This window comes from Myotis daubentonii, chromosome 8 (assembly GCF_963259705.1).
Source record: "Myotis daubentonii chromosome 8, mMyoDau2.1, whole genome shotgun sequence".
NCBI classification, from domain to species: Eukaryota; Metazoa; Chordata; class Mammalia; order Chiroptera; family Vespertilionidae; genus Myotis; species Myotis daubentonii.
The window spans coordinates 17079447-17094906 of record NC_081847.1 but is presented as its reverse complement, the minus strand read 5'-3'; the positions used below and the strand labels follow the sequence as shown (position 1 = coordinate 17094906).

Sequence of the window (15460 nt, the reverse complement as noted above, 5' to 3'; positions counted from 1 at the left end):
CCCCTCCCTGGCGTCTCCAAACTCGGCCGGCGCCGCGGGATGAGATTGCGGACCTTCTCATCTCTGCCTCTCAGGAGTTCAGGGGTTGCTTGGGCCGGTGGACACCTCCAGAGGCCATTACTAGGCCGAAATTCCCCCCTTTGTGCTCATTTCCATGCTTCAGGCTTTCTAGAAACTCCCTGGAGCTAGGAGGTCCCCGTGAACCCCGCGCGCTCCCCGACGGCAGCCCAGTTGTCCAAGGAAGGAGCCACAAGGACAGGAAGCGGTAGAGGCCGCCGCATCTTTCCCAAGCGCTCGCCAGGGCCCCACAGGAAAGGGAGAGTCACCTGGGACCTGGGAAGGACATTTCGGCGGCCCTTCCTGGGTTCCTCACGCCTGTGGGCTTCGGGGAAGCTCCCCAGAAGTGTGGGCTGGGGGGCAAATCGGCGCTCAGCGCTGCCCCAGCTCAGCTCCTCCCAGCGGGTATTCGGACGCAGGGCGCTAGGGCAGCGGCGGCGGGGCTGCGCTCTTCCTGGGGGAGACAAGTATCTCCGTGTCCCCATCCCGCAGGTGCATGGGTTCTGAGAAATAAAGTCACGGAGAAAACAGCGGAAACCCACGACTGGGTGCAAGCGTGCAGGTTCCCAGAGGCTGCGGGTGGGGTGACCGCAGCCTGATGCTCCCCCAGCTCGGGGTGGTGAGATTCGTTTTTAATACTTGTACCTTTCAAGGGCCCCTTTATTTTGACCGTATCCATCTGAAAGCTTATTTCACTTCCACTGGCAAGACTAGAAACCACAAATAAAAAAGGGAACGGATCCATTGAATCTCAGTGTCTCAATAGTTTTCAAAAGATTCTCTTGGCTTAATTCAGAGCCCTGTTTGAATTCCTTGCATTTAGGCAGGTGTTTTGTTTTGCCTCCCCCCACCCCCTTTACAATGACGGGTGTTGTTATTTTAAAGGATTCTCCAGGTGACTACCTCTCCCTGTTATCTGTTGAATGAAAGGAGTGTTGCACAGGCAAGACCAAATACCCCCCAGTCAGTCAGGGATCGCAGCCCCAGCCCCCGCCCCATTATTCCACAATCCAGATGGGATTCGTGATTAGAAAATAAAATTGGCCAAAGCTGTCCCGGAATCCCTTTCGCACTCCTGTTCACTAGCCGTATTCATCAGCGCTCAGGAGACCAGGGAAATAACATCAGTTACTTTAGATGGAAACACATTTATACATTTTAGACCAACTTATTGTAGGATGTCTAACTTCTTTTCAGAACTAGCACTCATCTCATTAACAGTCTTTTTTAAATGAGAGCGAGAGCTTTCGAAATATATTCCATCATATGTATCCTTCCCTTTTAAATCTGTGAGTTAGAAAAATATCACAAAGAAAATCATCAAATATCTGTTCCCTCGATAAATCCTAACAACTATCCCGTTACAACTTACTACTCATGTTTTAAAATTCTATTAAATTTCCATGCCAGGGTATTTTCTGAGGGAAAATCCGAAAATAATTAAATACCTTCAGTGGAATTAAGCATAAGCAAAACAGCAAAATCTGTCTGGATGCACAGGGCTTTGCAGGAAAACGTCCGTTTCCCTCTCTTTCAATAAAGGGGCATCTTCCTCACAACGTATCACATTTAACTTATGTGGCTCTGCTACTTGTTCCCAACGCAGCGGGGGATCAGGGCCACTACTAGTCTTGGGGTTCTGCCCCCCCCCCCCATCCCCGGAGATGCTGCCTTTGTGCTTCCTCTGCGCCAGGCTGCGAAGAGGATGGAAGCAAAGGGCCAAGCCTGGGTCGACAGGATCTTGGCTGTTGTCTTGTCCTGGTGGCACGGGGAGGGGGGCGCAGCTTGTCCTCCCCGAGGCCGCAGCCTGCCTCTGAGGACAGATTGCCCCCCTCCCTCGCAGCCAGCAGCACGCGTCGCTTTGGCGTCCAGATTGGCCGCGACCGCCGCTCAATAGCTGGAGGTTAATTTCCTTCACAAAGGTGAAGGGGGCATGGCTGGGGGGGGGGGGGTCTGCGTGGAGACAGGCGGCCCCTTTATTCGCAGAGCCTTGATTGGAGCCCTTGATTTAGCATCTGATGTCAACGGGCAGACAAAATGCCCGCTCCGAATGAAAATGCATGAGGCCGCGCGAGGAGGGCGGAAACCAACTTCACCGGGGCGCGTGCGGCTGACCTCGGGTTCGGACCTTGGCCAATACCACCCGAATCAACCCAGCCCTGGGCGAAGTGGAGGCTCCAAGCGGGCTACACCCGGCCCCTCCGAAGATGCCAGTCCCCAAACTTCCCGGAACTAAAAAAAAAAAAAAAAAAAAAAAAAAAAAAAAAAAAAAAAAAGTTCGGAAATTCAAGTTCTTTTTGGAACCCAGCCCAGTCCGCCCCCTCGCCCCTTTCGCGCTGCGTCTGCTGGCAATTGAATAAGTGCCGTATGTACCAAACTGCTTCTCAAACTCAAGAGAACCCTTCCCAAGGACCAGGGTCGCGCGCCCTGGCTGCGGACGCAAACACCACCCTCAGCTGCAGCCAGAAGGTCACATCATCCATCGAAACGTGAACCCCATTTTCGCTTGGACCCAGGGTCTCCCGGCCCACCCGTCCGAAGCGCGAGTGGGGACTCCAGGCAGCCCGGGCTTTGCAGCTATTTTCAATTCTTGACTATTTCCTAAACACCCGGAGGAGTTCCTGTGCCTACCCCACCCCAGCAGCCGCACTCAGATCTCCCCCTCGCCTGCTGCGGCCCACCACCGCCCCTGCCCAATCAGCCCGCCCAACTTCCCCTCCGCTCCGGCTCGCGGACTGAATCCTCCTGACATATTTGGGGCCATTCTTCTCCTTTGTTGCTATTTTGCTCGCGACCCGCGGGTAATCCCCGCGCGGGAGGGGGGCGTGCATTGTCGTGCTGATGGACGGGTCCATTTGGCGGCTCCGCGCCCCCGGAGGAGAGACACAAAGCCTCGGCACGTGCGCCTCCCATAGAGGAGCAGCAGACCGTGAAGTGAGGCGGGGCCGGGCGTGTGCCTGGGCCGGGCGGGGCGGCGGCGCCGGGCGGGGCGGCGACCGGGCGCACGCGGGGGCCCCTCGCCCTCAGGTACATCTGCCGCACCTACCGGGCGACCCCGGAGTCCCGACTCCCTTTTGGCTGCCCCGCCGCCCTCCCACCCTACCCGGCGGTGGAGCTGCCGGCGTGCTGATTGGCTCCGGGGGAAGCGGGAGGCGAGAACAATAGCCCCCTCCCCCCGTTAAAAGGGAGCGGCTCCCGGGCCCGGGGTTTGGGACGCGCGTGCAGGGCACAGAGCCGGGCTGAGCCGCCACCGGCGCCACGCGAGACCCGTAGCCGCCGCGCCCGGGGTATGGGCCGGGGGCACTGAGGCCGCCACGGCCGAGCGCAGAGGTGGGACCCGGCCAGTGCCTTGCCCTCGCGCCGCGCCAACATGCCTCGCGGCTTCCTGGTGAAGCGCAGCAAGAAGTCCACTCCCGTGTCCTACCGCGTTCGCGGCTGCGAGGACGGCGACCGCGCGCTGCTGCTCTCGCCGGGATGCGGGGGCGCCCACTCCGAGCCCCCAGCGCCGAGCCCGGGGCCCGGGCCGCTGCCGCGGCCGCCGCCGGCCGAGCGCGCCCAAGCGGCGCTCGCCGCCGCGCTCGTCTGCGCGCCGGGCCCGCTACCGCCCCAGCCGGGCCCGCGGGCCGCTCACTTCGGCAACCCCGAGGCCGCGCACCCCGCGCCGCTCTACAGCCCCACGCGGCCCGTGAGCCGCGAGCACGAGAAGCACAAGTACTTCGAGCGCAGCTTCAACCTCGGCTCACCGGTCTCAGCCGAGTCCTTCCCCACGCCCGCCGCGCTGCTCGGAGGTGGCGGTGGTGGCGCGAACGGCGCGGGCGGCGGCGGCGGCACCTGCAGCGGCGACCCGCTGTTCTTTGCGCCCGCCGAGCTCAAGATGGGCACGGCGTTCTCAGCGGGCGCCGAGGCGACCCGCGGCCCGGTGCCCGGCCCCCCGCTGCCGCCCGCCGCCTCCCTGAGGCCCCCGGGCAAGCGGCCCCCGCCCCCAGCCGCCGCCGCCGAGCCTCCCGCCAAGGTAGCCAAGGCTCCCGGCGCCAAGAAGCCCAAAGCCATCCGCAAGCTCCACTTCGAGGACGAGGTGACCACGTCGCCGGTGCTGGGGCTCAAGATCAAGGAGGGCCCGGTGGAGGCGCCGCGGGGCCGCGCGGGGGACGCGGCGCGGCCGCTGGGCGAGTTCATCTGCCAGCTCTGCAAGGAGGAGTACGCCGACCCGTTCGCGCTGGCGCAGCACAAGTGCTCGCGCATCGTGCGAGTGGAGTACCGCTGTCCCGAGTGCGCCAAGGTCTTCAGCTGCCCGGCCAACCTGGCCTCGCATCGCCGCTGGCACAAGCCGCGCCCGGCACCCGCCGCCGCCCGAGTGTCGGAGCCCGAACCCGCTGCCAGGGCTGAGGCGCGGGAAGCGACGGGTGGCAGCAGCGACCGCGACACGCCCAGCCCCGGTGGCGTCTCGGAGTCGGGCTCGGAAGACGGGCTCTACGAGTGCCACCACTGCGCCAAGAAGTTCCGCCGCCAGGCCTATCTGCGCAAGCACCTCCTGGCGCACCACCAGGCACTGCAGGCCAAGGGCACGCCGCCCGCGCCCCCGCCGGAGGACCTACTGGCCTTGTACCCGGGGCCCAAGGAGAAGGCGCCGCAGGAGGCGGCCGGCGACGGCGAGGCGGCCGGCGTGCTGGGCCTGAGCGCCTCAGCCGAGTGCCACCTGTGCCCAGTGTGCGGGGAGACGTTCCCCGGCAAGGGCGCCCAGGAGCGCCACCTGCGCCTGCTGCACGCCGCCCAGGTGTTCCCCTGCAAGTACTGCCCCGCCACCTTCTACAGCTCGCCCGGCCTCACGCGGCACATCAACAAGTGCCACCCGTCGGAGAACAGACAGGTGATCCTCCTGCAGGTGCCCGTGCGCCCGGCCTGCTAGAGCGCGCCCGTCATCCCGGCCCTCCAAACTGTGCCTTCGCTGGAGACCCACGAAGAGAGCGCGCCCTGCGCGCCCCAAACCCGCGTCCGCGCCGGGGGCGCCCACCCCCGGTCAAAGTGTTGTCTCCGCTTCTCTCGATGTGGCGTGATGGTAACCCCAATGCTGTCATTGTGACTCCCTTTGGAGCCCCCTTTTGCGTTGTGTCCCTTTCCCCCCTTGGCGCAACAGGAGCCCATCGCTTCTGTACAAGGGAGAAAAGCTGTGCGCGTTTGTCTCGTGGTTGGAAGCCTCCCTCGGAGGGGAGAGCGGTTTTTCTTGCTAGTATTCGCTGTGTTCATGGTCTAGAAATGCGGTTTGCTCTCGCCTACCAACTTCTGCTCTCTATGTATGTAGCGTACGGGTTGTTTTGGGTGAATCTTGAGGAATAAATGCCTTTATATTTCACAGGCTGTAAATTGAACTTCCCACACGATTAGCTTTATTATGGCCTGTGAACTTGCTGGAGTTTGGCTTTACCTTTTTGTATGTGAACAAATCAAATTGCTTAAGAAAAAGTTTTCTTTAGTATAGCCACAAATGCCTTGAATTGTTGTCTGGGATTGTTTTTTTGGGGGCGGGGAGGGAAGGGAATTTTCAGAAGATGCTGTAGAAACTGCCTCAATATTTCACGTGAGACGTTTTGGTTTGATCGCCTTTGTTGCTTGAGGTAGGACTGAGTTCCCTCTAAATGTATATGTTGATTTATGAGTAATTGTTATTTATTCTTTATTTATTTATATTAATTATGAAGATTGAGATATTATTTTGCTTGCAGATCTTTTTTTTTTTCTTGGTGTGTGTTTCCCCCTTTGCCACTCTCGACATTTCACTGTGCATTTTACAAGAGAGCCTTTTTCTAAAGGGATCTGCTAAAAGTTTTAACTTTTATAATACCTATCGGAGCGAATTACAGACAACCTTCCATTTTGTTCTGCTTGGGGGGCCCCTGAGGCCCTTGTACAACCAACAACTCTTACTTTTAAATGCAATCTCTTTTCTACATAACATTATTTTCTTAATTGTTAGCTATTTATAGACAGCTTCGATAGAACTGTTTCAACTGTATAACTATTTACTATTCAAATAAAATATTTTCAAAGTCAACGTAAGGTGGACTTATTTCTGCATCCAGTGGTTTCAGCAAGGATTTAACACGGAGCTTCGGATGATTTCTTAAACATCTCTACGTTTTTTTTTATTAAGGGACAAAACCCCGCCACCATCAGGAGGACGGTGGGTTTTCAGAGCGGAGCCTGCGCTGCTGGATTCTGCCCTGTGCTGGTTCACGGGTCCAGTCCCCCACCCATAACTGGAGCTGAAGCGTTAGGGGTCCTTAGGAATGTACCGGAAGGTGAAGTTAGAATGGAAGCTGGGTGAATCTTTTTCAGAGAAATCTAGATAAGTACCCACACACATCTAGTCTTTTAACCAAAGGGGATATAGAAACACCTGGTTAATTGATCAGATCCTTCATTTCCTGGCAGTTTGGGGCTCACTGTAACAGTATGTCTTCAAATAAATAACATGGTTAAATTTTGACCTCTGAGTACCAACTAGAGTAGAAGGAAGTAGAATGATTTTATAGTCAGACTTCCCAAGTGAGGGAAATGAACCAATTCCCATTTGGAGGGGGTGGAAGGTAGGCCACTGGGCTTGGGGTGAGGGCTCAGAAATGATTTTCCAGTCAGGTGAGCAACCCATTTTGGGGGGGAAATAGAACACCATCTGTTTCGGGTATTAAATTTAATCACAGGTCATTAGAATGTTTTCTGTTTCGTGTCACTCAGCTCTTTAAAGAACAAGGCTGACACTCACCGGTTAATGTTTTGAGTTGTTTTGCTCTGCCTTTGAAACACTGATTAGAGCACTGCGCTCAGCGTCACAATGGTGCTGTCCCCTTCCCTCCTTGGTTTATGTCTGTGGCTCTTCTCTTCCTGAGGCCACCAAGCCTTCTAAGGTTTGCCGAGCAGAGAGATTGTAGAAATCTGTGGGGTCGGCCTCTGGAGTGATGGTGGGAAGGGCAGCACGTGAGAAACTTGGAAGGATAATACGACAAAGGGATCTTTTTCAGATTCTGAGCCTCCAATTTCGTAAAAGGCTCAGCTCTCAGGAACACTGAATATTCCGCCCTTTGTGGGGAATAGACTCTGAATAACAACCACGGGGAAGCCACTGCAGGTAAGTTGCCTCAGGGACAAACCGTGCGTTGCCCTTTATCGCTGACGACTACATATTTTACCAGTTCAACAGAGGAAGACAAAAGCGCAGTGCCCCACAGTGTAAAAGCACAGGGACAAAGCAGTATTTATACCATCCGGGAAACTTTGAAGCAAAGGAAAACTCCAGGTTGTGGGTGGATAGTTGCTCCCTGTGAACAACAATAATGTGTGAAAGTTTTTAAAAATGTTCGCTCTGAATTACACCGTACATGAAAAGATCCCTCGTGCTGAGAGTTAGTGTATGTTTTATGCCGTGAGCAATTTTCCTTAAAAACCTGAGGCGTGCAAGCCTGGCGGCTGGTATGGTATCTTGTCACCTGTGTCCAGCTCACTGTGTTTCTTGTCCATAATCAGAAATTCTAAGTTCCACCTTCATGAGGGCAAATAAATTTGGTTCATAAATCTACCCCCCCTCCAAATTTATTTATTCTAAAATAGAAACCAAAATTTCATTGACGTGAGATAGTAAGTGAAATTGTATAGTAAATGGAGTATATTGATGTTTGCTAAACAAAAGTGTAGAAGAAATTGAAGAACTTGATCAGTTATTTCAAAGTAATACAATATGAGTTAGAATATTCCACAAGAAGGAAATCAGATTCATATTCTCCTCTCTCTCTCTCTCTCTCTCTCTCTCTCTCTCTCTCTCTCTCTCTCTCTCTCTCCTCTCTCTCTCTCCTCCCTCAATCCTCCCTGGATGGATAATAAGTTCACAAGGATTCCTGTTATAGAACATCAGGTGGAAGTGCACTCGCCTTCTTTATAAATATGGAAAGGATGCTGAGGACATCCTGTGTGTCTGAGGGTGCTCCAAGCTCGGATGCCCATCATTGGAAACTACACACCCAGCCGAGTGAGGGATGCTGGGAGGGGCAAAGTGATCAGGAAAAGTAACCAGATAGAGGAGGAAGGAGCTTAAACAAGGAACAAATAAAGAAAAGGACTTCATTTTTGCCAGTGGTCTCCACACCTTTCTACTTCCATACCTGTGTGGTGGGATACGAAAGGCTGTCCAGCACTCCCAGGCTCTGAAGGAAGCCAGCGGCTCAAACAGCTGCCGGCCATGCTGGTTTGCCCTTTCTTCCAGGTTGATCATGTCCTCTTGTGGCACATTTCCCTGGAGGCCTGGAGAATTTGGGGCTCTTATGGCTCTAACGGCAGAAACATTGTAGTGAAACGTTTTAACCCAAGCCAGCTGCAGCGCTGCTTCTGTGCAGCACCGTCCACCGGGAGCTGCTCCTTCAGACGATTGCGGGGCCCATCGCTAAGGTCATCCCCAGGCCGTACAATAGGAGGCCAGAGGCTCAACAGCTGTCCGTAAGGAGGCCGTCTTGGAGCAGAGCAGAGTCCTGGAGTCTGCTGAACCCTGACCACTGGGTAACACATGTGGATGTGTTGAGGAGAGCCAGGCACACAAGGTAAGACTGGGCAATGCCAGTCACCAGGCAGATGTCACCCAGAGTACCTGTGCCCAGATGCTACGGATAAGGGTGCACCGGTTCTCATTTGCCTCCATTAGCTCTGCGGCAGGATCACGTGGAGCAGCCTCCGCCTCCCGCCAGCACCCGGTCCATCCCCTTGGACTTAATTCCACAGCCATCCACAAAGTCTTCAAACAAAACCAAGCAGAATAGTGTGTTAATCCTTGGGAAGAGATAACATCATACCTTAGCATCTTCACCCACCACTTGTCTTGCAAAAGAGAAAGGGCCTAGGACGCGGCTTGGGCAAGCCCCTTGGCTGTATTGAGCCCCTCATTTTCCTACAGGGCTGTGTGTAAACCAGAGAGAATGGGTTCGGGGACACAGGGAGGTATTTGGGGGTTCCGGAGACTGTGACATGAAAGGCAGCAAGGACCCCAAAGGGAGCAGACATTCTCCATACACAGAAGAAAACCCACCTTCTTGGGAGTGCTATTTTGTGGCATTTAGGATTAGTTATAAGTCCATTGGCCTGTGGCGGACAGGCTTTGAGCAAAACTTGTCATCTTTTTGCAGAAGGGACATTTGGTCAGTTATGTGTCATATATATGTACTGTATGTTAGCTTGTTACAGGGTCAGGTTACGTTACAGGTTTTTGATGTACAGAGAAACCTTCAATGTTTGGTAGTTAAAGGTCCAAGCTGCGGGATTTGGAGAAGATCAAGGGGGAAACTGGATTGGAGAGAGAGACCACAGGATAGCAAAACACCTGTATCAGAGAATCCACTAAATAGCAACATACAAGGATCTTGAATCCATTTGATTGCCAAGTTGGTACCAAAGCATGGAGCACAGTATGGCGGTCTAAAGGCATTTAGGATTCTATCTTAAATTAGGAAAACATCTTGTTAATGTTTGGGCAATAACCTGAGAGTAATTGCTGAAAATCCCACTCAGCTGAGAATGAAGCCAAATGCATCATTAAGTTGCATCTTCAATATATACGCTGAAGAAAGTTATTTCTTTATTATCAACCTGTAGCATTAAACGATTCATACTCATAGGGAAAGTCTGGTATACTCATTAGTTCTGGGTAATATGGTGACTGTCTCTAATAGTCACATTGGTGACACAGAGAAAAGTTCAGAAGTGAGACCTGGCCATGGGGCCCACAAGAATGATCCCACCCAATGACCCTAGGAGAAAGAACTATTCCCAAAACCCAGAGTAGGAGGACTATACCGGGGCTTCCTCCCATCCCCATTGGTCTACCAAGGCTCCCCCATGAGGCCAGCTATGTTGAGTCCATAGGAAGAATGGGTGAGAGAAGACAGCATCTACCAGCCCAATGATCTCCAGGAATAGAGAAACCCTTTCTTACCCAGGAGGTTGCTAAAAAAAAAAAAACAACCAAACTGTTTCCAACCGATTCATCACCTTCTTGTCTTGTGCAAAAAACCAGCTACAGGTTTTGGCATCGTCCAGAGGATTTTCATGAACACAAATGAGTCCTGTTTCTTTAGGCATTCCTTATGAGAAGCTGCAGGGGGAAATTACTACTGGCCAGATAGGGTCTCGAAAGCGACAGAGCCCACTGAGAGCTGTCACCAGCAAGGAACCTGTGATGGACCTTCATGGTGAAGGGACTTGATGCCTTGTGGCTGGGTGAGAGAAACAACTTGGCTTATGAATTTGATGATTCACAACTATTTTGGGGTCATTATTAAGGCCTGATATGCTTCTCAGAATCATAGAACATATATGAGCATATGATTTGAAGTCAGTTAACTTATTTTCACGAATCCAAACACATAACCCTTGATCTTTTAAGTCCCAACTGTCATCATTTGTCCACCACATACTTTTTTATTGTGGGCTTGTTCCGTCGCATCTGGAGAGTGGAATGTTGAGAACATGTATGCTTTGTCTGGTGGTATATAAGGCGAGTAGATGGGTTGTGGGTTATTGTGTTTGTGTTTGTCTTGTTTGAAGATTTCAATTCCAGTGTGGTCTTCCTGGTGGCATTTCCACAAAAGCATCCCATACTGAAATTTTTTGTTTAGCTCATTACATAAGCCCCACGACAAACTATTCTTAGAGCATTAATTACATCAAAATGAAACCTATAGAATGCTTACTGCCAGTGGAGAACATTCAAAGATGTGATTATTGAGAGCGAGCATTTCAAGTATGCCATTTTCATGCTGTGCAGCGTCACCAACATCTGTAAGAAGCTCGTCCACACCATTTGCATTCAGAGATTACCAGAACTGCTGTCCCTTCATCAGAACTATTCCTTTAGCCAGTAGACTAAGCATCGCACACGCAGGGGGATGGGAGGGGGGACAGGGAGGGGAGACAAGAACAGCGGAAATATCACCCTGAATCCATTATTCTCCTCTTTCACTCATCAAAAAGGCCCTTTTATTTGAGTGCAACATCTGCTTCATCTCTGTTGTTCAGGTCCAGGGCCCTGATGCAATGCCCCTTCTCACACGCCACAGCCAGGTGACAGTCACACCTGGCGGTAACAGGATGGACAGAGTGAGCCGAGAGGCTATTGTTTGTTAAATCTGATAGGAAGCAGAGGAGGTGTCAGTGCGTGGAAGAGCTTCAGAGAAGGTTCTTTCTACAGGAGGGGGGGAAAAAAGGCTAAAATTTCCTCTGAGCACAAAGAACAGAAAAGGATGGGGAACTCAGGCTGAAACACATGTTTACAATATTGCCATTTAGTGCTCGCTTCGGCAGCACATATACTAAAATAAATTGGAACGATACAATATTGCCAATTAAAAGCTTATAACACCTGTAATACGTTCAACAATCAAGATATATTAAAACATTTTTAAATTAAAAATATAAATTTTAAAAAGCTTATAACACCAATTGATTATAGTCCTATTCTACTGCTGTCTGTCCTGGTGTATTATATAAAATGAGCCTTTACCATTCTAAAATACAGTCAAAAAGAGGTTATTTTTAGGAGATGTGCAGAGATAGGAATAGTGTATGGGAAAATGATTGAATTGAGAACTGTCAGGGACAAAGGAGATGAACCAAATCCCAGTCTCTGGAATCCAAATCTAAACAGAATTATGTTATATCTCATCAAATATTTTACACCACAAAGGATCACATTCTTTTTATCTCTCATCTCTTTAATAGAAGACTTCTATTATTTCTTTTGGATAGTATTATTATCCTTGATATCTTCTGAAGGGTTTTAACATGAATATCTTGCTAAATCACTATACACCAATTATAGCTTAAAATCATTTCAGTGAAACATTTATATAATTAAGATTTCAGATTTGTATCAGAAAACCTTTTGCTATATTAATCACAGAGAAAAGTCATGATTATCCACCTTTGTATTTTCAAAATTTGATAATTCAGATTAAAGAGAACAGAAAAAGTAAACACGTATTATAGTTACCTTGATTTCTTTGTTGCAGCAACTATGATCTTACATAGTTCTAAGGTTATGTTAGGATTCCAGAATTATTGCCACCATTGTAGTATTTCATCATCTCTATCATCATAACAAAAAAGGCTAAACCAGGGGTGAACTAAGCCCAAAGCCAAATCCATCATCAGCCTGTTTTATAAATAAAGTTTTATTAGAAAATAGACATGCACATTCACTTACTGTCTGTGCCTGTTTTCATACCCCAGTGGCCAAGTTTGGTCATCACTCTAGAGCAGTGATGACGAACTTATGACATGCGTGTCAGAGGTGACACGCGAACTCATTTTTTTGGTTGATTTTTCTTTGTTAAATGGCATTTAAATATATAAAATAAATATCAAAAATATAAGTCTTTGTTTTACTCTGGTTGCAAATATCAAAAAATTTCTATATGTGACACGGCACCAGAGTTAAGTTAGGGTTTTTCAAAATGCTGACACGCCGAGCTCAAAAGGTTCGCCGTCACTGCCCTAGAGACTACATGGCCTCCAAGACCTAATATACTGATTCTTTCACCCTTTATAAAATGTTTACTGACCCAGGTGCTAGAAAATAAAACTGTGCAGGAATGTTTTATAGATTGCCTACATTCCTGCCCTTGGTTAGACAGAAACTTGGTCTTTATGAAAAGTGCTTTGTTCAATTGTAGCTGAGTACCACTGTTTTTATAGGTGTCACCACATCAGGCCCCAATTTAAAAACCCTAATTCTTTAAATGAGAAAGTTAACTAAATAGGAAGCTACCTCCAAAATAGGCTTATACATACTGTTCATGTTTGTCATGCCAAGCGCAGCAGCTGTCGGGCGGAACATACAAGTTCTAACGTGCTGAGTCATCCATACAAACCTAACAGAAGGGGAAGGTGGACTCCGGGCTTGAAGGCTGTTTCCTCACTCAATGATGGCTGCCGTTATCGAGTAAAATGGCCACTTTTAAGCTGAATCATAACAAATTGCCATTTTTATAGGTAAAAAGTGTCACATCAACAGGTGTGTATGGTTCAACATAACATTTCAAGGATTTTTGGTGTCTATTAGTTTAAAAATTGAGTTAAAGAAGAAGATAACTTTAATTTAGCATTGATCGGCTCAAAAATAATATTAATTCAAAAGCAGCAAGCACCTTCCTGACAATTTCTGGCCTCATTTAATTGTGCAAATATTTGAGCACTTGGGGCATTTAGATCGATGTCCAACAGTGAGAAGTCATCTCTGACTGGAAGTTTCCAACTTCAATTTGAAACTTTTTCTAAAGCAGTTTCTGACCTGGTCTCACAAGTGTATTAACTATGGCGATAGCAGTGGAGAACGTGTTGTACTTTCTCAGCATGTGTTTGTCAGCTCTTGTCACACGTGTTTTCAGCTACGAGTGTGGGTGAGGGGCCTGCAGCAGTGGCATCACCTGGGAGCTGGTAGAAATCAGAACTGCAGGCCCCACTGCAGACCCACCGAATTAGAATCTGGATTTCTTCCAGATCCTTGGGTATCTGTGTGCACACGGACGTTTAACGTGTGCTGATTTAGAGTGTGAGGTCTTGGTCACATGGAGAGTGCTCCAGTTGTTGCCACTAATAGTGAGTTTGGCCTGGAAAGAGTTGATGGCTTTGAAGTCTTATCCAGTGACCACTAATTCCAACTAAGGATGAGGTTGTACAATACCAACAGTTAAAATTCACTGAGTCCTATGACTTACCTGGTCTAAGGCAGTGGTCGGCAAACTGCGGCGCGCGAGCCACATGCGGCTCTTTGGCCCCTTGAGTGTGGCTCTTCCACAAAATACCATGTGCGGGCACACACATAGAGTGCGACTGAAACTTTGTGGCCCACGCTCAGAAGTCGGTGTTTTGTGGAAGAGCCACACTCAAGGGGCCAAAGAGCCGCATGTGGCTCGTGCCCCACAGTTTGCCGACCACTGGTCTAAGGCCTTAACATGAACTGCTCATTGATTTCTCACAATGACTCATGAGCTTGTATTGATTGATGCCCTCCATACAATGAATGGTGAAATGGAAGGCCGTAAGTTGCGACATCACCAGTAAGCGGAGAAATTTAGTTGAGAGCAAGAAGGACACTGGTTCACAGAGATAACCCCCAGCGCTTATTCAAGACTGGGAGGCACAGCAGTGAAACACAAGAGCCTCCATTCCATCTTGTCAAGGGGCCACTGCCACACGGAACATGACGTGACAGCAGGAGAACATATACAGTCCTAATCCCAAGTCATGGGAGCAACTGATTTGTGTTTTGGCAATTTGACTCCAAAATAATACCTGAAATTTCTACCAGGGTATAAGAGAAAGGAGCTAAGGAGGCTACCATTTCAAATTTTGTACTTTGGAGAAACTTATTTCTACACTACCCCACTTACCAATACCCGCAAGAAACAGGTAAATTCAGCACTCCACAATTACAGCGAAGGCTCTTATACCGGCATGTTCGTAGTACCAAATTCACAGATTGGGAACCACTTTCGCTTCATTGAGTATGCTGAAGAGGCAAACCATAAGAGGGAGAAATGTATGAATTCACTGGGAAGGCAGTGCCACCGTGAACGTATCACTTAAAGCTAGCACGCCCATTCCACCTTCCATCACTTCTCTATCTTCCACGTTGGTCCTAAAAGCACTTGGTTGTGGAAAATTATTCTTTACCTGTAAGCAAGTTAAAGGGCCATCCCAGAGCCATGGCAACTGGCAAGCATGAGAGAAGGGGAGATCCCTGAGCACAGGTCATTAAGCTCTTCCCGCTCAGTCCCCACCAAGGACAGGCCGAGGGACGCCAATGCTGAGGAAAAGATGGGTCCATCTCAAATGTTTCAATAAACATTTAATTTTATGCCTCAAAGAGAGTGCCAATGCTGGCTTCCGAGTAACAGATTTTTCGAATACTAGCAGGCCATTCCCTTTATCTTCCACTGTGGTGGGATTTCACAAGCGTGAAGGGACCTGTGTCTTCTCCAGCATACCGTGGCTAGGTGCCAGGGGTTGGGAGCACAAATAGCTGCTTGCATCATTTTAACTCCATTTGAGAGCTGTGTGGCCTTGGGTGAGTTACTTACCCTCTCTTTACCTTTGCTTTCTCATTGATAAAATGAAAGAGTGCTTATCTGCAGTAGACATTCATTATGCTTTCTGCTTACCCTGCACCTTTTGGACACTCTTCCTGCTCTGGGGTAGCTTTTCACCTAAAGGAGATCTGCCTCCCAAAGGTGGAGTCTAGAAACTGGCTTCCGCAGCCTCCCTTACATCTGGGCTCTGCTGTACGGAAATGGAAGCGATCAATGTCCTGGACAAGTCACCCTCCAGCTCAGGTGAGAGGTGCCCAGCCTCCCAGCAGACGCACCCATGG

At 49.9% G+C, this 15460-nt stretch overlaps 1 protein-coding gene across 1 annotated transcript; it reads left to right on the top strand.

The window, feature by feature from the left end:
- Nucleotides 1-2934: 2934 nt before the first annotated feature.
- On the top strand, nucleotides 2935-6106 carry INSM1 (INSM transcriptional repressor 1). Its single transcript, XM_059705418.1, has one exon. The coding sequence runs from the start codon at nucleotides 3428-3430 to the stop codon at nucleotides 4961-4963; it is 1536 nt and encodes a 511-aa protein (XP_059561401.1). The 5' UTR covers nucleotides 2935-3427; the 3' UTR covers nucleotides 4964-6106.
- Nucleotides 6107-15460: the final 9354 nt, after the last annotated feature.

Coding starts and splice junctions, on each gene's coding strand:
- INSM1 (XM_059705418.1), top strand. CDS start 3,428: ATGCCTCGCGGCTTCCTGGTGAAGCGCAGCAAGAAGTCCACTCCCGTG.